The sequence below is a fragment of the Dermacentor variabilis genome, chromosome 10 (assembly GCF_050947875.1).
Source record: "Dermacentor variabilis isolate Ectoservices chromosome 10, ASM5094787v1, whole genome shotgun sequence".
In the NCBI taxonomy this organism is placed as follows: domain Eukaryota; kingdom Metazoa; phylum Arthropoda; class Arachnida; order Ixodida; family Ixodidae; genus Dermacentor; species Dermacentor variabilis.
Genome location: NC_134577.1, coordinates 61,614,084 through 61,638,851, shown reverse-complemented (window position 1 = coordinate 61,638,851; position 24,768 = coordinate 61,614,084). Strand labels below are relative to the sequence as shown.

Genomic DNA, 24,768 nt, shown 5'->3' with positions numbered 1-24,768 from the left:
GGAATATGCGACGTTCGTTAACCGTAAATCACTTCTTCGATGGTTGACGCATGGGCTCGGAAATATCTCTGTCCGAGTGTAACTTGTTTCGTGGGTTCACGTTCGCCCAATAAAGTGATTCGTGGCTCACGCTTCTTATTACTGTGTTGTTCGCCGTCACCACAACGCTACATCCCGTAGAGGAGCGTCTTCATTACCGGATACACACTACAAGCCGTGAAAACAGTGTAAATGTCGCCATGGACCAGTGAGCTAGCCGTAACCTACCACTACCAGAAGAGTACGGACGTGTGCCCGACAAGACTAGGAAGATCTTGGCCCTGTGAGCAGTCGCAATGAACGCATCCATGTCGCCTGCAATGATCATTCTGCGAAAATCTTGGGGGGAAGGGATCGAATCCTGGCCATGGTGGCCCCATTTTATTAATCGCAGTTTATTAAAAAGGAGTGCTCGAACTGACTCTGCCTCAACTTACATCTGAAGGGTGGCGTGTCGATAAGCTCCAGACGTGTCAGCAACTATTGCTACACCGCCGGAGGAGTTCGCCTCGTCACGGACTTTTCGGGAGATGGTGTAATTGCGAAGGGAATTAGTGCTCCCAGCGCTGCTGGTAAAACCGGTAGCGCAGGGAGCTTCGGATATATAGGCGAAACATCGTCAGCAGTAGTCGCATGGTTTCGCATCTGCCATTTCATCCTCCGAGACAGTCACACGTTCGGCTTGCGCGCTTGCCCTCAAACTCCGAGTTCGTGGAATACCGGATCTGCCCGACTATGCTTCGGGGGTTAGAGACGACCCGTCGAAGATACCATAAGAATGTTAGCCGACTGAAGAAAAGCTGCCGGGAAGTGCTTCCGGCGATTACCCTAGCCCGTTTACTCCGTTGTTTAAAAGAAAAAAAAACCGTGTCTGTCTTTCGGGAAGCCTCTCAAAAGCCCAGAATGGACCCTCGCTCGTAGCCACTAAAGGTTTTTAGGATAGTCATTTCGAGCCGACGAGCGGCTACGCTTTATCAAAAACATTGATAGCGCCGGCGCGACAAACCTTGTGGTAAAGTTCAGCAGACAGGTATGGCTTTTAATTCTATTTTTGTTTTTCTGACGCAGTCATTACGTCACTGCGGGAAGATTGAAAAGTTTAAGGTCACTACGCCACGTAGTGGCACTCACGCGAACTAAAACCTGACGTCCAGAACAGCTGAATCTGATGGGGATCATGCACACATAATTATGAAAGGGTTCGCCCTTTGAGATTAGCACGCCGCTATACATACTTATTTGCTGTTTTGCCACTGAGAATGTAAGAAGCAAAATTCGACTTGATTGAGTTTTCTCCATGCGTGATAATTGTATCGGCCATAAGGGCACACTTGACGCGAGTGAGCTGCCTTTGCGATGTCAATGTTCGCAGATTATGTAGCCGTAACACAGCGGTCTATGCACGGCGGCCACACGATTACTTGGCAACTTATTAAAGCGTCAGCCACCTCGTATTCGTACCTATACATACGTACAGTGCGATGCTTGCCTGCGCCAGGTACTTGCTCCTGTATAGATTTGATCGACTGAGTGACTGATTGATTGCTTTAACGTCAATGCAACGCCCAGGATACGACAGAGAAGTCAATGTCCTTTATAAACATCTATTTGATAAGGGATACACAATAGTGGAGGACTGCGCGTTCATTTTGAAGTTCCTTAAGGTGTCCGTAATCTTCATAAACCAACATTTCCGCATTCTGACCATTAAGATAAACATGCTCCGCAAACGGGAATTGGACTTGCGATCTACTGCTGATCAGAACCCGGCTACTAGTGAATCACAAAGGCGGGTGTTTATGAACCTCTTCAGTGCGGGTACCGATGACGAACGTTTGGGGCATTATGAATTAAAATTAATTCATATTTGAGGGTTCGCGTGCTAGCTGAAATCGGGACATCATGATGAGGCACGTTGTCGTGAGGATCCAGATAAATTTAAAAACATCTGAGGTTCCAGAAGCCGGAATTATGAATAGTCAAACGCCACGCGGTCATCGCATCTCGAAAGTATTCAAGAGCTAGAAAAAGTATTCTATTACATTACATTGCAATCTCCTTTCTGCTGTGTTTACACGACACTGCATTTTTTATACAGTTGCCTCCACAGGGGCTCATTTGTCGGCAGGCGTTTGGTGAGCCGTGACACCAAAGTGTCCAGCAGACGTGGGCCGGACTCTTCGTTCCCTCATCGTGCGCTGCTTAGACGTGTCCAAAAGAAAGGTGATTAGTACAGTTAAGACGGTAAGAAGAGTGCCGGGGCGTTTTAAAGCCCTTCGGTGGAGGCCCTGCACGTTACTGCCTTGGATTTTCCGTACATTTCGAGTGACCCATCCGAGGAAATTCGGCGTTGGCATTTTCCTCTCCCCTTATTTGATTCCGTATTTTTTTCTGACGTGCTTTATTTTACTCATGACCAATCCTATCTTCCTATTTGTTTGTACGACTCACGTATGCATTCTTACATGTTAGGTCCTCCAACGTCTCGTAGTCATTGCAGTCTAAACAAAATAGAAGGCTATAAGAACCCCATCTTCTCCTTCACTACCGCAACTCTCCAAATAACTTGACGCACCAATGGAGGCTTACCAACTCTTTCTATCGACCGAAAGAGATTCCGCCCTTTCGATGAAGCAAAATACGATAAAATTGAAAACCAAGATAGAATACTTTCTACTTTTGTTGCTGGCAATTCTTTGGCTTACACCCTAGGCGCGGGCTATGAGGTGCTAAAAATGGTCAGCGGAGACCTCCTGCTCTTGTTTCGTGACAAACAGGAGTAGGAGACTCTAACCAGTCTTGTGTATCTTGGAGGTATTCCGATGACCAGCTTACAACCATTATCATAATCATCATCAGCCTCGTTAAGCCCACTGCAGGGCAAAGGCCTCACTCATACTTATCCTACTTCCCCGCTCCTAAACAAATTGTGGCCATGTCGTCCCTGCAAACTTCTTAACCTCATCCGCCCACCTAACTTTCTGCCACTACCTGATACGTTTCCCTTCCCTTGGAATCCAGCTCGTAAACCTTAATGACCATCGGTTATCTTCCCTCCTGATTACATGTCCTGCCCATGCCCATTTCTTGATTTCAACAAAGATGTCATTAACTCACGTTTGTTCCCTCACGCAATCTGCTCTTTTCTTATCCGTTAACGTTAGACCCATGATTCTTATTTTCCATAGCTCGTTGCGTCGTCCTCAATTTAAGTAGAACACTTTTTGTAAGCCTCCAGGTTTCTGCCCCGTACGTGAGTACTGGTAAAACACAGCTGTTATACACTTTCCTCTTATACACCCACCCTTCTGCTTTGCCTCTCCAGGTCAGTGAGCATGCCTTGCAATTTGTCCTCCGAGTTAGTAAGCAAGGCAATATCATCAGCGAACCTCAAGTTACTAAGGTATTCTTCATTAACTCTTAACGCCAATTCTTCCCAATCCAGGTCTCTAAATACCTCCTGTAAACAGCACTGGAGAGGTCGTGTCTCCCTACCTGAAGCCTTTCTTTATTGGGATTTTGTTGCTTTCTTTATGGAGGTCTACGGTGGCTGTGGAGCCACCATAGATATATTTCAGTATTTTTACGTACGGCTCGTCTACACCCTGATTCCGCAATGCCTCCATTACTGCTGAGGTTTCAACTGAATCAAACGCTTTCTCGTATCCCATGAAAGTTATATATAAGGGTTGGTTATATTCCGCACATTTCTCTATCACCTGATTGATAGTGTAAATATGGTCTATTGTTGAGTAGCGTTTACGGAATCCTGCCTGGTCCTTTGGTTGACAGAAGTCTAAGATGTTCCTGACTCTATTTGCGATTATCTTAGTAAATACTTTGCATGCAACGGACAGTAAGCTGATCGGTCTATAATTTTTCAAATCTTTTTATGGATTAGGATTATGTTGGCGTTCTTCCAAGATTCCGGTACGCTCGAGGTCATGAGGCATTGCGTATATGGGTGGCCAGTTTTTTCCTAGAAAAATCTGCCCAACATCCTTCAACAAATCTGCTGTTACCCGATCCTCCCCAGCTGCTTTCCCCCTTTGCATAGCCCCCAAAGCTTTCTTTACTTCTTCCGGTGTTACTTGTGTGATTTCAAATTCCTCTAGACTATTCTCTCTTCCATTTATCATCGTCGGTGCCACTGGTACTGTGTAAATCTCTATGGAACTCCTCATCCACTTGAACTATCTCATTCATATTAGTAACGATATTGCCGGCTTTGTCTCTTTACGCATACATCTGACTCGTGCGAATTCCTAGTTTCTCCACCGCTTTTAGGCTTCCTCCATTCCGGAGAGCATATTCAATTCTATCCATATTATAGTTCCTTATGACTACTGCCTTACGCTTGTTGATTAACTGGGAAAGTTCTGCCAGTTCTATTCTAGCTGTATTGTTGCGGGCTTTCATACATTGGCGTTTCTTGATCAGATATTTCTTGTACTGCGATAGCTTACTCGTATCCTGCCTAACGGAGTTACCACTGACTTCTATTGCACCCTCCTTAATGATGCCCATAAGAGTGTCGTTCATTGTTTCAGCACTAAGGTCCTCTTCCTGAGTTAAAGCCGAATACCTGTTCTGTAGCTTGATCCGGAATTCCTCCATTTTCCCTCTTACCGCTAACTTATTGATCGGCTTCTTATGTACCAGTTTCTTCCGTTCCCTCCTCAGGTCTAGGCTAATTCGAGTTATTACCATCCTGTAGTCATTGCAGCGCACCTTGCCGAGCACGTCCACATCTTGTATGATGCCAGGATTAGCGCATAGTATAAAGTCTATTTCATTTCTAGTCTCACCGTTCGGGCTTCTCCACGTCACTTTCGGCTATCCCGCTTGCGGAAGAAGGTATTCATTATCCGCATAATATTCTGTTCTGCAAGGTCTAATAATAACTCTCCCCTGCTATTCCTCGTGCCTATGCCATATTCCCCCACTGCCTTGTCTGCAGCCTGCTTCTTGCCTACCCTGGCATTGAAGTCGCCCATCAGTACGGTGTATATTGTTTTGACTTTAGCCATCGCCGATTCCACATCTTCATGGAAACTTTCGACTTCCTGGTCATCATGACTGGATGTAGGGGCGTACGCCTGTGCGACCTTCAATTTGTACCTCTTATTGAGTTTCACAACAAGACCTGCCACTCTCTCGTTAATGCTATAGGATTCCTGTATGTTACCAGCTGTATTCGTATCAATCAGGAATCAGACTCCTAGTTCTCGTCTCTCCGCTAAGCCCCGGTAGCAGAAGACGTGCCCCCTTTTTAGCACTGTATACGCTTCTTTTGGCCTCCTAACTTCACTGAGCCCTATTATATCCCATGTACTGCCCTCTAATTCCTCCAATAGCACTGCTAGACTCGCCTCACAAGATAACGTTCTAGCGTTAAACGTTGCCAGGTTCAGATTCCAATGACTGCCAGTGCAGCGGTGGCGTAGAGGTCGAGCATCCGCCTCGCGCGGAAGAGAGCCGTGGTTCGAATCCCGATGCCTCGCAATTTGCCACTGGAATTAAAAAAATCCGCTTGTTGATAAAATTGCACTCCGACGATCAAGTCTGCTGACACAAACTTTACCATGAGCCTTGAATGGCTTTCGCCTTAATACTATCAATTAAGTTTGAATTCGAACCGAAGTCACTAAAGAACTCTTGATCCTAGACAGGTTCTATGAAAATGCTGCTGTAGGCAGTTATTCCTTACTCCTATAATTATTTATTTACTTACTCAATACATTTTTTCAATGAAAAAATTCATTAAGTACGCAATCTGGTCTAGATACGACCCAAGCGGTCACGATTAGAAAAAACGTAAGAGCTAGGTTACACCAGATGAGTTCAATCGCACCATAACTTTCCATGAGTCACGTGAACAATGACTAGAATAATATAGGTAAACGAATAAATGGCATATTAAAAGCAATATAGCAGAGAACGTTCATCCAGGGCATATACGGTAGTAATTTTTAAAAAATCAGACGGTAGAGAACGTATACACTAGGCACTTGTGCATGTCTTCTATTCTGTACTTTTCCTTTTTTATATATTTCTGCTCTCAACGGCATGAGCGATGAGGCGCTAGCAATTCCGAAACGCCACGCATGCAAACTTCTTGAAGTTAACGCACAAAAGTGTCCTGGCCAAGGAATCAAAAGAAAGAAATACATTTTATGCTACTATGAGGAACATTGCAGTGAGCGTTGTACTGCATATTTGCACAATCGGATCTTTGAAGTATTCGGCAGCAGATTTTATCGGTTGTGCGTGAAAACTTCGAAATATTTCATAATATACGATATGTATTTGATATGTATGTGTTGAGTCACCACATATGTCCGACGATGACTTAAGCCGTCTCCTCCTTCCCTGTATTTCTCAGAGATAATGCCAATAGTATAGTACACCTTTGAAGCATTTCCAATTATATTACTCCTCCTCACGTACAAGGCGTCCTACAAAAAGCAAACCTGTTTTAGCTCGGGAAATACGGTCTGTTTCTGTGCCGAGTGTCTCAATTGGCAAAAATGTGTTTTTGTCATCCCGTAAAAAGAGACGCCCATGTTGAGTTCCATTGTGCGTCCATTTGCAGGAATCCTACGGCAACAGGAGGACGGCAACAGCAAGGATTCTGCGATGTTTGTGGCACTGTTTCCAACAGACAGGATGCCTTACACGGGCCCGCCAACGAACACACGGGCGATACAGGACACACTTGAAAAGCAAGTGATTCTGTGAATAATTCGAAGTTCGAAGAACGCTGTCGGAATACAAGAGGCAAAAACCACAAATGCGCAACCTAAGGCCAGTTGTTCCGCCAAGATAGTAATCTAGTTATACACTGCCGCGTGCACATAGGCGAGAAACCTTACAAATGTGAAATGTGTGAGAAATCGTTTCGGCAGTATGGTCATTTAGCTTACCACAAGCTCACACATACAGACGAGCAACCCTGCAAATGCCGCATTTGTGATAAATCGTTCCGGTGGTCCAGTCATCTAGATAGTCATATGCGCACACATACAGGCGAGAAACAATAGATATGGGAAATATGGGAAAAAGCGTTTCGTCATTCTCATAACCATTCTCATTCTCATTCTCAGCCACTTGGTTTCTCGAAATTACGAGACAAGACGTCGCCGCCAGAAGTATTCAGGTGCTTCAATGTCGAAGTATACTTCAGATCCTGGCCAGCGCTTACTGCTCGCATAACTGCGTGTGTTATTCGCGAACGCAGCTTTAGCAGACTTATTTCGAGAGAAACGCTCATGGGCTGCAAGTTTGGGTTTTGTGTTAGTAGAAGGTCCTTGACCCGCCGTTTCGTTAGAGATTTTTTTTTTCGGGCATTTTGACATTGGGCTTAGTAAACAAGCTCTAATGGACCCTGTGCTTCATGATTTTGCAGTGTGAATAAAAGGGAAACTATAATTGAAAAGCATATAAAAAAGGAGGCACTGTTTTCTTGGCAATTCACAAGTAAGGTGTCATTATTTCAGCTCTTTACGCCCTCTTGCTTTCCATAGACAGCGTTCACAATATATAGACACATCTTACGTTTGGCAAAACTTATTTCCTTTAAAATTTGGTAAATGCATTGACTGTTTTGGTTCTCTCTTTGGCTCGTGTATTCATACCGAAAATATTTGTTTGAAACCATAAACTAAGCTGATCACAGTAGTCAGACTACTAGATTGAAATAATTCGGAGATTCACTATATTATGTGTTCTCCCGCTACGAAAATTTCACTTGTTTTATTAAGGTAGCATCATGTTTTAAAGGGCAGTTTTTTATCCACTTTGAAGCCGTCTGTTATAACTCGCACTGTTCTCTATTTACAGTTGCAGAATCTTTTTAGTGCGATGTGACAAACGCATCTGCGTGAGCAATGACGGGAAACGTGAGATGCAGGTTTTAGGCATATTGACACGCGTACTTGCATATCTTGTTCTTGTGAATTTTTCCTTCTCTGAAATTCGTCTACGTCGCTGCTTCAAGTACAACCAGCTCGGAAGGCCTGCATCTCCCAAATGCCAAGGATGTCGTCACATTTCATCACACAAAGGGAAGCGCAGTGACGGAATTCTCGTTTCAGAAATGCAACGCGTGAACAAAGTGAGACTACACACCGTGTACAGTGAGGCTAACCAGTGCGTAGCTGCTGCCAAAGCAAAAGGCGCGTTGTCGCTGGTTTCCTCCAACATCGGAACTCGTAGTGCTCACTCTACAGACACTGAACCCGGCACAGTTCTCAACCAAGCAGATGTCTTTGCCATTCCGAAAGGCAGCTTGATGAACCAGTTCCAAACCGAGAGATTCTCTATGTAGCATGATGTGGTCTATGCAGGACAGACATGGCAAGCAATGCAAAATGCTAACGTATTTCTGAGAATTGTCCTCTACTATACAGGCATTTTTAGACATCGGAAAAGCGATCGGTAGGTAGACATGCATAAGCTACGAGAAGCAAGTAAACAAAAGCGAAACAACAGCAGAGCCAAAGAACGGTTAGACATTACGAGACAGTACTCAGAATTTCTTTACTATTTTTTTTTGTCAAGTTCCATATTTCATGAAAGTGCGTGAAACAAAATTTTTTTCGTACTCGCGATGCAGGTTCCGCGGCATTTTTTTAGAAATTCACCATTTCATGTTGCTAGTGCGAAAAAAAAATTACGTCAGTGATGCCATCACTGGGGAAGGAACTCCAAACGGGCCGCAGGGTGCCTGACCTGGCACCTGCTTTACATTCGCATCTTATGACACGCCTGAATCGGCGCATCCACGTGTCAGGCGTGCAGTAGCAGCGACAGTACACTAATCACAAGCCACGTAGGCTTCGCGGCTACAGCCGAGCGCGAAGCAACTTCCAATATTTCCACAAAAAAATAATAAAAGGTGCTTAGTCTGGAGGCCACCGTTCCTAATTCGATGGTCTGCATGCACTCAAGCTGTCAATGGGATCACGTGTTCACAGAGTCAAAAGACAAAGAAAAACAAGATGACAAACGCGCTGACTGGCCACTCAAGAAAGGTGGAAGAAAAGTTCGTCAACACCAACATCGAGGACGCTAGACCGCCCTACCCTCGACCGCAGCGCCCCCTCACAGACCGGGGCCAAACTGCGTCCGATTTAAGAGATAGAATTCTGCGAATGAAAACTTTTACATTATATATATTCCCAAATTGTTTAACATGCACCAATTTCCCTTGCAAGCCATACCACTTAATAAAAATAAAAATAAAAATATTACAGTCACTTTAGCATATGGTAAAGAGGATGAAAGGGAAAGGCTGCGCGCTCACAAGACAATCATTAAATTACTTTGACATTGTCCCTCGAATGCGGTGTTACTTTCTATTATTACCTGCTTTCCCCTCACTCGTTTTTCTTTTGCAATCTTTTGCGGTCGCCTAGGCATCGCGACTGATTCCGCATGGTTAAAGGAACGCTAGAACGGCCGTGGCAGGGCTATGAAGGCCATTCGGAGACACACGCTAGTTCCCTGAATGATTTTTGTAGCACGTTATTCGACGAAGGTAGCTACATGGGCTTGTGTATATTCTTTTAGCACAGAATGGAAAGGCAAAGTAGGCAAAACAGACAGCGCTAAATTTCAATGACAGATGATGCAGACGTACTGATAGTCCTGAAAACGTCATAAGACATGTGTACTTTGCTCGCCGGACATGAACAACATCGAGGAAACCACACGCAGACACTTTTGTGGCCACGCTGATAATTTATAAGGGCGTCCGTTCAACGCGAACAAAGGTGATCGAACTCTTTTTTTTTAATTGATAAACAAATACTGGCGCATGCGCTTGAATCTTGATGCCATAACGCCCTACGGACAAATTTTCGACCCATGAGCCATCTTAGACTTTCGCCTTAAAGAAGACATTTCATGCCAACGGTTTTTAACTGGGTGAGGGGGTTACACGGTTTTGATCATTTGGTGGCAAGACAGCGCGGGTTATTAGAACGCCTCTTCTACAGTTAAAATATGAGCATTCTAGCGTCGAGGTAGTGACGCACTCTATCCGCTCTTTCTTTTTTTTCAGATGAGCCCTACGGCTGTCTTCTAGTTTCCAAAGAGCCAAACGTTTCATTGTTTCCCTTTCGTCATCGGCACTGACTGCGCATAGGCGGTGATTCCGGGTGCTTCTGTCCCGAAAGAGACGCTAGTGCTCCGGAGGCGCCGAAACAGCCATGGCTGAAGAAGGTAACAGTGGAAACACGCCTCCTGTGTTTACCTTTGACGACGAAGCAATGCCGAGCACAAGCCAGGAATTCTTCGAGGACGCTTCGCGCACTTCCGACTGTAGCACTCTGTGAGTTTTGTCGCTTGTAAAAATTCTCGACGAATATTGTTCCCCGTAGGTATGACCCGGAACGCAGGCGTTGATAGCTGTAGATTTGTTCTTACTTCAAGGCAGGCCTTTGACTGACAACTTCAGCCTGCGTACGTGGGCGACATTTTTAACTTTTTTCACACGTCGATGAGCGGCTCATGCCAAAATATTGTCAAGGTAAGTACAGCTGCGGCTGTTTGTCGTTAAGGTCCAAAGGAATGTCACTGCGGGAAGCAAGTGCTTCTATCAAAGAACATGTTCTTCGCTCGTGTTTGGTCACCGCGTCGCATACCTGTTCCGGTGGCCCAGTGGCTACGGCATTGTGCTGCCGAGTTCGAGGTCACTCCTGTTGTTCCTGGAGCAACGGCCTATCATCGCTGATGGTGAAATGCAGAAAACACACACCGGTCTACGTGCCAGGTATAGAAAACCCACGCAGTGAAGCAAAATTTCGTTCGTGTCAGGCTTTTCGAATGCTGCTCACCGTGACATTTTAAAGCCATATTTTTCCAATGGTCCCCTTTGAGCTAAATAAACGTCCTTCACAGAAACATGCACAAAAAATCGGTAGGCGGGAGCCGCGGAGCTAGCAAAACCGAAACAAATCAGGTACATCCGACGTACCTTTCGATTCTGGGATTCGCGTACACACGACGTACAGTCGTGAGCACGCTTAGCGTAAACACGGGAGCGCCTGCCGCCCTGTGCTATCAGCGACGCCTGCCGACGCGAACGTGAAGTTCTGCACGTGCGCAGTGCGTTTGCGGCTTGAATATTTTACCACCGCGCGCATCGCGTCATCGGAAAGCGCCTTCGTCGTCTGCTATGTTGCGCGCCGGTTGCCGCAGGTTTTATGATAAAGATCACGCCACCACCCAGCATGCTATGAGCAAATATATAAATGGAGACGGTGTTTCTGAACGTTCCACAGGTGACGGCATACTGCCATGGCTAGGTTTCCCGAGGAGCAGAGGCGTGAAACTGTGCATCTTGCATATAAGGGGTGCACCCAACGTCAAATCTGAACATCGGTTAACAGGCCATTGAAGACCGTGAATAGAATAATTCAGGCTTTTAAGCATGAAGGACGCATCCGCGATACGACGCAGGATGAAGATGAAGAGGATACGACGGAGGATAAAGATGTGTTAATCATCAAAGTGGTAGTCCAGGATCCTTTCCTAGAGTGCTGACTCCATTTAGTTATTTACACGTTTTGTTGTTAGTAATTGTTGCGGCAAGCAGGGCGAAAGCTGGAACCCACGCGAACGCTCTTAAATAAGGACGAAGTGACAAAGAACGAACGGTGGTAGCTTCAGAAGCAGGCAAGAGATGGTGTAACGTAGTAACATTGTTTTAAAACGTAATTCAATGGGCGCTTATTTGGTATAGAAGACACGCAAAGTCTAAGCTAAAAGTAAATCGAAGGCCGGTACTGCCGCACAGACCTAGCCAGCTCTTGTTTCATTTATCGTAACTGGCAGATCGCGGTAAGCCGGACGATAGCAGCCGAGGCAAAATATAGCAGACGACGACGGCGCGCTGCGTTGATGCAATGCGCGCGATGGTAAAATAGCAACGCCGCAAAAATGCTGCGCATGTGCAGAACTTCGCGTTCGCATCGGTAGGCGTCGCTGATAGCACCGTGGGGCACGCGCTCCCATGTTTACGCTAAGCGTGCTCACGACTGTACCTTTCGACACAGCGACCACCACATGGCCTGTCAGTGCCCACTGCTTCACCTGACTTGCCGCCCTGGCAGCCAGCGTGGGAGCGTAAACAAATTAGCGTATGGGCATGGCCAGCGCGCGACCACATTCCGCCATTCCGGCACTATAAAGAAAAACGCATACAAAACGAGCAAAGAAACTACTCATCTCTAGTAGGGCGGGCGATTAATGAAATGTCATCGCGTACTGGGTGGCTGTCTAGGACGACTGATTAGTCCCCTTTACGAGAGTTTCTTTTACGCATAACCTAAAAACTCTCGCGCAGCATTCACTTGTGCTGCGCATCGCGCGGCTGTCAGCTTGGTGATGTCTCTTCCTTTTACAGCTGAAGGGAAACTTATAAGCATATTTAAGTTCTATATCAGGTTTTAAAGAGTAAGCTTCGACAACTTTTTTTACTGCTGCAGTAAAGAAGTCGCCAGTAAAAATGATTTGCGGTACGCAACTACAGAAGCCCGTCCCTTCATTTGCGTTTTTTTTTTTCTGAGGCTTATGTCTGCAATTGCGGCTTGTTCATGCCCCATCGCTCAGCCTAATTTTTCCGAGAGGCAGCTGTGAACGAAACTTGAATTAACACATTTTTGTCCTAATGCAGTGATATGGTCTTGTTGGTATGATATCGTGAGGCTTATAGCGCGTGAAAAGACTAAATCGGAAGGAAGACGTGACACACACATGTCACGTCTTCCTTTCTCCCTTGCCTTTTCACGCGCTATAAGCCTCACATTTTTCTCACATATGCTTCATTTAAACTGACTGCGTCCTTCTGTTTTGAAGCGCTCAAAATGGGTGTTCCCTAAGAGGCAACTGTCGGTTCACTATTATTCTGTGGAAGCCATGTTGCTCGTAATTTTAATTATTAATAAGATTGATTGCTCATAGCGCGGATCCACGATTCGTATTAAAATTGCTTTGAAAATTCTAATACCACCACGGCGACTGCGAATCCCATCAGCCGCGGAAGGAGCATTTCTTTTTATTACTACCCTGCTTTGAACCAAAGCATGCCGGAAGTTCATGCACCCTCTTCTTTTGAGCCTCACCCTATTTCATAGAACCATTAGACAAAAATATTCCGGTTAGCCTATTCTGAAATTATCACTGCGATTCTCCTCCATGCGTTATTGGCTCCACGACAACTTCAAAACTGAACACGTATAGCCAACTACAAAGAACTAATCAGAACCGTTGTAAGTAAACAAAAACAAGTTCTAAACTAATCTAAACTAAACTTGATTTCCATATTCGTGCAAGTCAGAGACCTATCCACTACGATCGATGATCGCTCCCCACTCCACGTATAACACAGGGTTCCCCTTGTGCCAGCCAAAAGTGAGCATAGGGATAAATTAAACATTACATGTATCACGTTCGTGAAAAAAATAGTAGTTGGCTTGTTCCAAATTGTGATTTCACCAAACTTTCTGCAGATGTTTCCTTCCTTATCTGTAAGCAAAGAGTCCGATTATAATACATACGTCTAATTCTAGGACTTGCGATGACTCCTTCGAAGACCTGTGGAACGCGATGAACAGCCACAACGATGCCACGGACGTCACTGGTATGTACGGCACGGCCTTCGACTATCAATACCACTTGCGAAGACCCTTGACAACCCTCAAAGGAAAGAACATTTACATTGGTAGATTACATTACATTACTGCAATCGGTAAATCTAACGTTGCAACGTTTACGGCACAAAAGGACACATTTTACGCGCGTCACCGTGCATATTTCCCATCGCCACCTCAGTAAAACCTGAAATATGCTTATTGCTGGAAATGTAGACCCAAATGTAGGCAAGAAGCAGGCTGGAGACAAGGCAGTGGGTGAATATGGCATAGGCACTAGGAATAGCAGGGGAGAGTTATTAGTAGAGTTTGCGGAACAGAATAATATGAGGATAATGAACACCTTCTTCCGCAAGCGGGATAGCCGAAAGTGGACGTGGAGGAGCCCGAACGGCGAGACTAGAAATGAAATAGACTTCATACTCTGCGCTAACCCTGGCATCATACAAGATGTGGACGTGCTCGGCAAGGTGCGCTGCAGTGACCACAGGATGGTAAGAACTCGAATTAGCCTAGACCTGAGGAGGGAACGGAAGAAACTGGTACATAAGAAGCGGATCAATGAGTTAGCGGTAAGAGGGAAAATAGAGGAATTCCAGATCAAGCTACAGAACAGGTATTCAGCTTTAACTCAGGAAGAGGACCTTAGTGTTGAACCAATAAACGACAATCTTGTGGGCATCATTAAGGAGTGTGCAATGGAAGTCGGTGGTAACTCCGTTAGGCAGGATACCAGCAAACTATCGCAGGAGACGGAAGATCTGATCAGGAAACGCCAATGTATGAAAGCATCTACAGCTAGAATAGAACTTGCAGAACTTTCGAAGTTAATCAACAAGCGTAAGACAGCTGACATAAGGAAGTATAATATGGATAGAATTGAACATGCTCTCAGGAACGGAGGAAGCCTAAAAACAGTGAAGAAGAAACTAGGAATAGGCAAGAATCAGATGTGTGCGTTAAGAGAAAGCCGGCAATATCGTTACTAATATGGATGAGATAGTTCAAGTGGCTGAGGAGTTCTATAGAGATTTATACAGTACCAGTGGCATCCACGACGATAATGGAAGAGAAAATAGTCTAGAGGAATTCGAAATCCCGAAGGTAACGCCGGAAGAAGTAAAGAAAGCCTTACGAGATATGCAAAGGGGGAAGGCAGCTGGGGAGGATCAGGTAACAGCAGATTTGTTGAAGGATGGTGGACAGATTGTTCTAGAGAAACTGGCCACCCTGTATACGCAATGCCTCATGACCTCGAGCGTACCGGAATCTTGGAAGAACGCTAACATAATCCTAATCCATAAGAAAGGGGACTCCAAAGACTTCAAAAATTATAGACCGATCAGCTTACTGTCCGTTGCCTACAAAGTATTTACTAAGGTAATTGCAAATAGAATCAGGAACACCTTAGACTTCTGTCAACCAAAGGACCAGGCAGGATTCCGTAAAGGCTACTCAACAATAGACCATATTCACACTATCAATCAAGTGATAGAGAAATGTGCAGAATAGAACCAACCCTTATATATAGCTTTCATTGATTACGAGAAAGCGTTTGATTCAGTCGAAACCTCAGCAGTCATGGAGGCATTACGGAATCAGGGTGTAGATGAGTCATATGTAAAAATACTGGAAGATATCTATAGCGGCTCCACAGCCACCGTAGTCCTCCATAAAGCAAGCAACAAAATCCCAATAAAGAAGGGCGTCAGGCAGGGAGATACGATATCTCCAATGCTATTCACAGCGTGTTTACAGGAGGTATTCAGAGACCTGGATTGGGAAGAATTGGGGATAAAAGTTAATGGAGAATACCTTAGTAACTTGCGATTCGCTGATGATATTGCCTTGCTTAGTAACTCAGGGGACCAATTGCAATGCATGCTCACTGACCTGGAGAGGCAAAGCAGAAGAGTGGGTCTAAAAATTAATCTGCAGAAAACTAAAGTAATTCTTAACAGTCTCGGGAGAGAACAGCAATTTACAATAGGCAGCGAGGCACTGGAAGTCGTAAGGGAATACATCTACTTAGGGCAGGTAGTGACGGCGGATCTGGATCATGAGACGGAAATAATCAGAAGAATAAGAATGGGCTGGGGTGCGTTTGGCAGGCATTCCCAAATCATGAACAGCAGGTTGCCATTATCCCTCAAGAGAAAAGTATATAATAGCTGTGTCTTACCAGTACTCACCTACGGGGCAGAAACCTGGAGGCTTACTAAAAGGGTTCTACTCAAATTGAGGACAACACAACGAGCTATAGAAAGAAGAATGATAGGTGTAACGTTAAGGGATAAGAAAAGAGCAGATTGGGTGACGGAACAAACGCGAGTTAATGACATCTTAGTTGAAATCAAGAAAAAGAAATGGGCATTGGCAGGACATGTAATGAGGAGGGAAGATAACCGATGATCATTAAGGGTTACGGACTGGATCCCAAGGGAAGGGAAGCGTAGCAGGGGGCGGCAGAAGGTTAGGTGGGCGGATTAGATTAAGAAGTTTGCAGGGACGGCATGGCCACAATTAGTACATGACCGGGGTTGTTGGAGAATTATGGGAGAGGCCTTTTACCCTGCAGTGGGCGTAACCAGGATGATGATGATGATGATGATGATGATGATGATGATGATGTAGACCCAAGATTTCTCCGATTACAGACACACAAAAATTTTGCAGGACGCTTTAGCTTTGCTTTTAAGAGTGGAAAGCAATACCATTCAAAGATCCCTGGCTGCTTCTCGCGCTTCCCGGTAACTGCATCTTATGTAACCGTAATGTTTACCGGGAAACGCTGGCCGCAAACGCTACGCACGAACGCGAGCTTTATGGTAGAAACGCGGCTTCTTGCGTGGGCCGCTTATGCTCGGAGGCCAGCAACATCTGGACGCCCCTCTATAAGGGGTAGAAACGCTGGAAAATGGGTTTGTGTTTGAGTGTCCACTTAAAAAAATGTTTTCTCGTGTATTCAAATTACAATCTGACGCTATCATGTCTGTAGGTTGTGTGTAAGTCATAATTTACGATGTTTCTGACGCATTTTACTGACGCAATTCGTTAAGTTCAGTAACACCTTTGCGCTACACGGAAGCCCTGCGTGGTTCGGTATGCCTGATTCGGAATGATTTTTTGCTCACAACATGGTCAACGCCGGTGCCGGACGCAGACACCGGATTTTTTGCGGCACGAGGGCCGTAACGCTGTCACGTTAAAAACGCGTACTGTTGTCCTAGCGTGGAACACTATCGTGTTCTATTCTAGTGTAATAAATGCAGCACATAATTTGGGGAAAATCCAACGTTGCATAATTTCCGCCAAGCACGTCTATTTGGTCACATGTATTGAAGGCACGTTTCCAGAAAGAGCACCGCACACGGAAGTCCTGAAGTAAGGTTACCCTATCACTAAACTTCAACTAAATCGTTGTGGGTTTTTTTTTTCAGCACGCAATGGTTGACGCTCGCTGAATGACCCTTGCACAGTGACGAGCTAACACCTCTGTCATTCTATCAGGCCATACACATGTCACTGAAAGCGGAATCACCAGTGCCCAACCTGTGGAGTTCAGGAGCAGCGTTGATCATGCACAGTCCAGTACAAGCCGCGCTGGCATGGAGGAAACATCGGCCATTCCGGAAAACATTGCTAGGTGAGCCCACGTGTGGAAAAATTTCTTTGCATAAAGCAAATCACAGACGGTGCGTAATGCTGCCCGTGGTGCAACTGTGCCTCCATTGTCTAACTTTTTTCTGAAACGCGCACAATAACAACCGTTATTATAAACACTGGTTCTTGTAAACACTCAAGGTGGTGCTAACATGCTTGTCATGCTCAGAACTCTTGCAACTTTGTGAAATGCGTACGTACTACACCATATTCATTGGCAAAGATACTAAAGAGAAAGGCGTCCGTCTAAAGACGAAATTAAATTATGGGGTTCTACGTGCCAAAACCACTTTCTGATTATGGAGCACGCCGTAGTGGAGGACCAGGGGCTCTTCAACCAGGGGCTCTTTAACGTGCACCTAAATCTAAGTACACAGGTGCTTTTGCATTTCGCCCCATCTAAATGCGGTCGCCATGGGCGGGATTCGATCCCGCGACCTTGTGGTCAGAAGCCTAACACCATAGCCACTGGGCAACCACGGCGGATGCCTAAAGCAATTGAGCAAGGCAGTGACGGCCCATATTGCTTAAGTGACGTTCATTTCAGAGTGCGGCGACAAATCTTAGACTTTCGATGATTCGACTGTATGCCACATGCTCAAATATTGTACCGCTTTGCTATGACTTTCACTTACCAAAGTAACCTATGAGCCTGGAGGCACGATGACGGTATGACGCTAACGCAATGATAATGGAATAAGAATGAATGATAATACTAGGTAGCCGGATCGAATCCGGGCCATGGTGGCCGCATTTCGATGGGGTGTAATGCGAAAACACCCGTGTAGTCAGATTTAGGTGCACGCGCTAAAGAACTGCAGGTGGTCAAAATTTCCGGAGTCCCCCACTATGGCGTGCCTCATAAACAGGTCGGGGTTTTGGCACGTAAAACCTCATAACTTAATTCCAATTTAAAGGAATGATATTGATGTAATGGTAAAGTCGTACGATGGCGACGGCATCCCGACAATTACAGGCGCATTCTTAAGTCATGATGATGGTATGACAAGGACTACGTGACGACGACGGTAAAGCAACCGCATGAAAAAGCGATAATGACGACGACCGCACCGCACAGGCGGCATGATGACTATACTGTGTGACATCAAATGCATGATAGCGTCTGTGTGACAACGACGCAATGACAACGATGGCATGACAACGACGGCGTAATCCCGACGCAATCGCGACAGCATAACTGCCGCAGAATAACAAACAAAAAATGACGTCGACACACCAACGAGGGTGGTGTCACGGCATGACGGCAATGGGATTACGGCACGCAAGTGATGAATGCGGCGGCTGCAGTGAATCGCACCCACGCGTCACCCACGCGCTGCCTCTCGCGATCTCCCACTTAGCGAGGCAGTCGCGCCACATTTGGCTCCGTTTGCAACGCGCCGCACGAGACACTGACCGCGCCAGCCAATACATCGTGAAATGTAAACATGTATGCAGCTGCGCTCAAATTAGGCATTCGGAAGTATCATAATAGTCGGTGCAGTTCTTTGTAAGATAAAGAGTTCAGGTTTTTATTTGTTGTTCTACCCCGGACAAGTAACCAGTGTTTTGGTCGAATTAAGGTCGACATTGATCGTGCGAAGAATTCTGCCTAAACGTTAATTTATATATTTCCTGAGTAAAATGTTATATTTTCTTCACGAAATGAGACACATTTGCTTAACTTTATCGAGTTACATTATGTGGTTTATTTACCTCCTTTTACTTATTAAGCACATATTGCGATGGAGATACCACGTAAGCCAGTAGAGTTGACGAAGACTTACAAAGTAACATCACGTGGGTTGAATCGTGGCACATATTTGGCTGAGTCGCGACAACAAAAGTAACAGAATAAATGCGACTACGCAACCCTAATTCCAAAACAGCGCCAGGGGCGCACACAGAGAAAGGAAACAACAGGACGGCGTGCTGCCTCTCAAGGTCACGTTTGCAATTATGTTAGCACATGAACTCGCCCAACTGTTCCTACTGTTCATATACAAATTTATAAAATATAGAAGGTAGAAGCTATAGCTCGAAATGTTCATTATTTTAATAATTAAAAACAATCATGTACCAAAGTAAAAGAAATAAAGAAAAATAGAGGTTATCTATGTTACAGTAGAGCAGATTGCAAAGAGTGTTGATGTGTAGATTTGAAGACTGAGATTGAAGAAGCAGAAATTTCATTGTCGGCATACTTCATCCACTGCGCGTTTATACTTGAACGTACTTGGTATTTCACCTATTCACGCACGCGGTGTATGATGCGATAGATTATGCGCATGTCGGTTGGTTCCTGTGCTGTGCGGGAGCGATAAATTGCACGCATGTGTTTCAGTGTTAACCAACTTGCTACAAAGATAACAGAGACATTAAAGTCCGGTAAATTAAACATAAGGCCGGAGGAGGAAAAGCAACAGTTTGGTTTAACACGATTGCTGGTCGTATAGCATGTTGCCTAAGAGCGACCAATGTATTTTGAAGAGAAAACAAAGTACTGGGCGAGCTGACCCATTTTCCGCTCGGGGTAGTTGGGCCAATGAAACCCCTTCTGGCAGTGTTTTTAAGGGTTCTTTTACCACTGAAATTTATATTAGGGGGCTCCCAATTGTATTTACAAAAGAAAACCCACGCGACATTACACTACAGCGATCAAGATGTGGAAATTTAAGTCACCATATGCTGCGGTACCCTCTACCATTTGAGAACAAGTGCAGTAGTACGTCGCGTTTCAGTTACGCTCATGCAGTGTACAGTGTATATACAGTGTATCCGTCATCGGACATTTTTAAAGCGGACAGTATAGATCTCTGTTTCAAGGTCCCGTTGTAATTGCACAGAATATCTGAGTGCTCGCATCACTACTGGCTCTTTCGTCGTCGCCGTATTTCACATCGCTGCCACATTGACGCCACTAACCATGCCAGAAATGACAGGCAACTATTGTACAGTCAATTAAGACACCCGAACTCAGGACCTTTGATAGGAGTCGAACCCACGATATTTGGTGTTAATAAGGGCGAAGATGACTAAGGCACAGCTAATAAAGGTAGCCTAATTAGGGCGCTAAACCCACGACCTTAACTGGGAAGAAGTAATAAGAAGCAAGAATGCATTCGAACGAAAATGTCGAGTAATTCGATGGCTCTCTTGAGTGTGGTGACATTAGCCTCCACAATCTATGGCGTATGCGAAAGTGACTGTCATTTTTTTTTTCATGCTGTTCTCACAATAAACTTCATCCTTCAATAAATTCTCAGATAATCAGCTGCGACTGTCATAGCAGAAGCAAACTAACCATAGTTTGCAAACGAATATTTATGAACTCCATCTTCGTTGATCCGCAATTCATTCGAATTCATCCTCTCATTTTGAACTGTTAATATTGACACTTGGCTATGAGACAAAATCTGTTTTGTATTATGATCAAGTTATTTAAGACCGAAATTTCAAGTACTAGCGAAAATGTGCTGGATTTCACACAGCTCTGGAATGCACGAGTCATGAATGTAATTAGCGCGAAAAGCATACATTCTCCACGGCGATGCCGAGCCACAACATGTGGGTACAAAGGGGAATTTTTCTAACATGAGTGCTGTTTTGCATCAGCATTGCAAAAACCATTCACACAGTGTGTTTTTTATGCTTTAGCCTGTTTTAATATTATTGCATGAAAAATGTTCTATGCAGCAAAATATTTTCTCCCGGAATTCTTAGGATTCTCTCACTGTTGCAAGTGGAGCACGCGTGTTATATAGGAAACTAGACGCGGATGCATCATGCCCGTTGTAAATAATTTAACAGTTAAACTGACATTTTTCGTGCAAGTCAAGGTAGGTGCCATTTCGATTACGGTGGATGAGTGCCCCGCACCAGATGTTGGCCCCTGTGCCTTTTGTCCAATTCCAGCAAGCGCAGTGTGCCTTAAGTGAGAGCGAAACATTTCAAGAAGCCCGGTTACAACAGAGTATTTTACCTTTCCTGAACTTTGTTTTATAAAAATGTAATTTCAACTTTTTCGCCACAGCTGTGTCTAACACCAATACCTTTAATAACTGCAGCATTACTGACGACGCCTGGCGTTACCATTGGAACACGCAGCACAGGCCAATAACTGACGGGACTTACAACGTCGACGGTACGTAGGCGATGGTAACTGGCCTTTACTACAAACATGGGAGATAGCCCCAACGCGTTCCGTGGCAGCGGTGCACTTATTGCCTAGAAAGGGGCACATTACCAGCGGCGACAACAAGGTATCCGCATCAGGCACTTGATCACTGTCCTTAGAAAGAAATGTGTGTCCCCTTTCCCTCACCCTCAGTGTAGGGTAGCCTACCGGGTGCTCGTTTGGTTGATATCACTGCGTTTCCTCTCCTTGCTCTCTCTCTCTCTCTGCATTGATGAGAATACATGCAAATTCATACATCGTGCAGTTCGAGATTTTGAACGAATTTGTACCGATATGACCAAATTGCGAATACACGCTCCTAGGTGGCTACGTCGGAATGCCAGACTCTGCGTTCTATACCATGATCAGTTCAATCGTAACGGCAATCACAGCGTGACCATTGTTCTAGAATTTCGTTAAGCAAGCATAATCTCAGTGGGTCCGTCGCGCTACCACTAGGTACTCTTTTTCTTTGAATCGATGAAACTTAGAAGAGAAAATTTTTTGATACCATCGCAGCGTGTGATTTACAATTAGGGTGGCGTTTCAGATGTCTATACCGGAGGGTTGTAACGGTGCTGCAACGTTTTCGGCACAGCGTGAGAATTGTTCACGTGTAGCTTGTTACTAGCAGCCGACATATCCCACTGCATACAAGTTACAGTTTACAATTTGGGGCAACCCAAATCAATTTATACTGAAAATCTTATTTTATACCCAGAAAGAAAGCAACAAATGCAATGTATACATTACGAATTTATTGAAAACGTAACTCATTAAAACAAAAATTTTTGCTAGGTCATTCGCTCTGTTAGCACAAATATTTACCAAATATCCCCACCATATGCTGCTGAACCTTTAAAGAGGTTTAATCGCGTTGATAGATTAGGAATCCCAGAAGCCAACGATTTCCAACAACTGTGGCACCGCGTGAAGACTATAACGCTTTATTAACAAGAAAGTCTACACCTTGCTGATACAACGGCCTTCCAAACTGAATGCTCTATTCTGTAAGCTGGTTACCATTCTACGCATATCAAACGTTTTTCGGTCTGCCGATATCTGTGCAACCTATTTCCTAACACTGACTGATGCGCGTTGAGAGTTTAATGGCATGACTAGCAAAAGTGAGTGTGCTGGACTTTAAAAATGAACTCCTTAAATTACGCCTAATCAGTCGCACTGTAGTTCGTTGGAAGTCAAAGCTATTGCAACTCATATCTTTAGTGATCTGGTTCGGAATTGGTGTTTAATGCTTTTGTGACCTACGAAGGCGCTGACACTATGGCAGTGGGTGTAATAATGTGATTATCATTCTTAGTCGGCTTTCTCCAAATCAGATTGCATATAAAGATGTATTCAGCAATATGGTGTGCCCTGCATTCTTTTGTACGGAACCTCCTCGCATCCTGAGAAGGCCTATGCCGTATTCTCACCTTTTAGTCTCTCCTGTTTTCCTTTTTTTTTTCCAATGCCATGCAATTTCCGCGCAAATAGGGAACATGCGCTGCTTGGTACAATTCTTGCAGCGCTATCCGCACATCCCACACTTTTAAAGCAATTTGACGCTTTCTGTTGCACCATTTAATGACATTTCCCCATGAATAAAGACTTCCATATTTCGTTCCAAGCTAATCTACTGTCTGCAACACGAATCTTAGATAATCGCATTGACCAATCGCTGTTGATGGTCTGTTGATAGTCTGTTGATGGCATACACAGGGCCATTGGCGAGGACAACCGTTTTCGATTTGTTAATGAGTTGATTAATATGCATTGCTTACCGCCTGAGCTTAGGAACCTCAGCCGAAGGAGTGGCCAAATGGGGTTCGCATAACCAGTTTCTGAAAGGCGAGTAGGTCGTGACATATGTATGTGCCATAGGAGGTCAAGAATCTCTGATCAGGCTTAAAAAAAATTATAATCCCTCGGTAGAAATGTGCCCTCTCAATTTTTCTTTGTCCTCCTCTGTAACGTGCTGCGTGTAGTACTTGTAATAGTTCAGCCAAAGGAAAGAACTCCACGACGTATCTAATGCGCCTATAACTAAAAAATCCAGCAAATATAGTGGGTCAAGGGTTGCACACACAAGAAATCGACATGCCCTATTTTCCTTCGAACGCTCTCCTATTGTGTCCGCGATATGAGATAGAGCGTAATAATCTGTCAGAAGAATTAAGGTCGTGCTCGGTATCCCCATCCCCACAAAGTCCTTGCGTCGATTCAAAACATAGATATATATGTGAAAAGCATAGACTCCGAATCCCTGCAGTAGGGTTCCCCCACAACTAAAACTTCTTGCCTCCCACCATCGATAATAATGAAGCATTCATTTCCTATGAATTGCCCTTGCAAAGCGGGGAATGAAGACCTTTGCTGTACTTCTATACCGTACAGGTGTCACTGACAATGGTAACACGAGTTACCTGCACCAGGGGTCCAGCAGCAGCCTTGATCACGCGACGCCCAGCACAAGCCGCACAGGCATGGAGCAAGCATCAGCCATTAGAGAATGTGGCGTCAGGTCAGCCCACATTTACAGAAGCTTCCTTCCAAATAAACTCAGAGACTGCTGGGATGGCTACCCGGGGAACAATCATGCCGGTACTCAATAATTCCTCCCGGGAAAGGCTAGCTCTGATGCCTGAACCAGGCGCTGCATCAGAAGTTTTGAGCGTTCGGCAGGCGGAGCTTGTCATGCTATACGTAACAGTTGCAAGAGCGCGACTAGACACGGAGAGAGTAAAACAAAACAAAACAGGCAGCATGTTGCACTCCCGTTACACGTGAAGGCACGCATTCAGGATGGTTACCTTGGTTACTCACCCCCCTGTGAAATATATGAACATAGTGAGGATAGAGATGTTCATTTAAAAGAAAACGCGTACAATGAAACAGAGGTTGGCTAAGTCTTTCTAGGCAATGTAGCGTAGCTGCGCTGGTAGTAATCAAAGCAGTAGAAATTAATCCTTGCTCCCACACTACAGCCAGCAACATAATGAGATCGTGGTTTTGGTGCATTAAAGCCCCAGAGTTCAGTTTTTGAAATTTTTATATTTTTGCCTTCACCAAACGTTTTAAAGGCCATAAGAAGAAAGTTATCAAATAGCCGTAATTGAAGCAGTTGCTGAGCCGAATATATCTCAATAAGAAAACGTGAAATATGTAAAATGTCCAGGAAAGTACTGCTAAACCTTCCATTTATTTTTACGGGTAATTAAGCACTCCTTA

The 24,768-nt window shown here is 44.8% G+C and overlaps 1 protein-coding gene across 1 annotated transcript in view; it reads left to right on the top strand.

The window, feature by feature from the left end:
- The window catches only part of LOC142559267 (uncharacterized), a 79,012-nt gene that overhangs the window by 14,005 nt on the left and 40,239 nt on the right, over positions 1-24,768 (top strand). The window contains exons 6-9 of the mRNA XM_075670891.1: positions 13,617-13,687; positions 17,208-17,343; positions 21,428-21,504; positions 23,935-24,061. Of these exons, the coding sequence (XP_075527006.1) occupies positions 13,617-13,687; positions 17,208-17,343; positions 21,428-21,504; positions 23,935-24,061 (411 nt within the window). The remainder of the gene's footprint in view (positions 1-13,616; positions 13,688-17,207; positions 17,344-21,427; positions 21,505-23,934; positions 24,062-24,768) is intronic.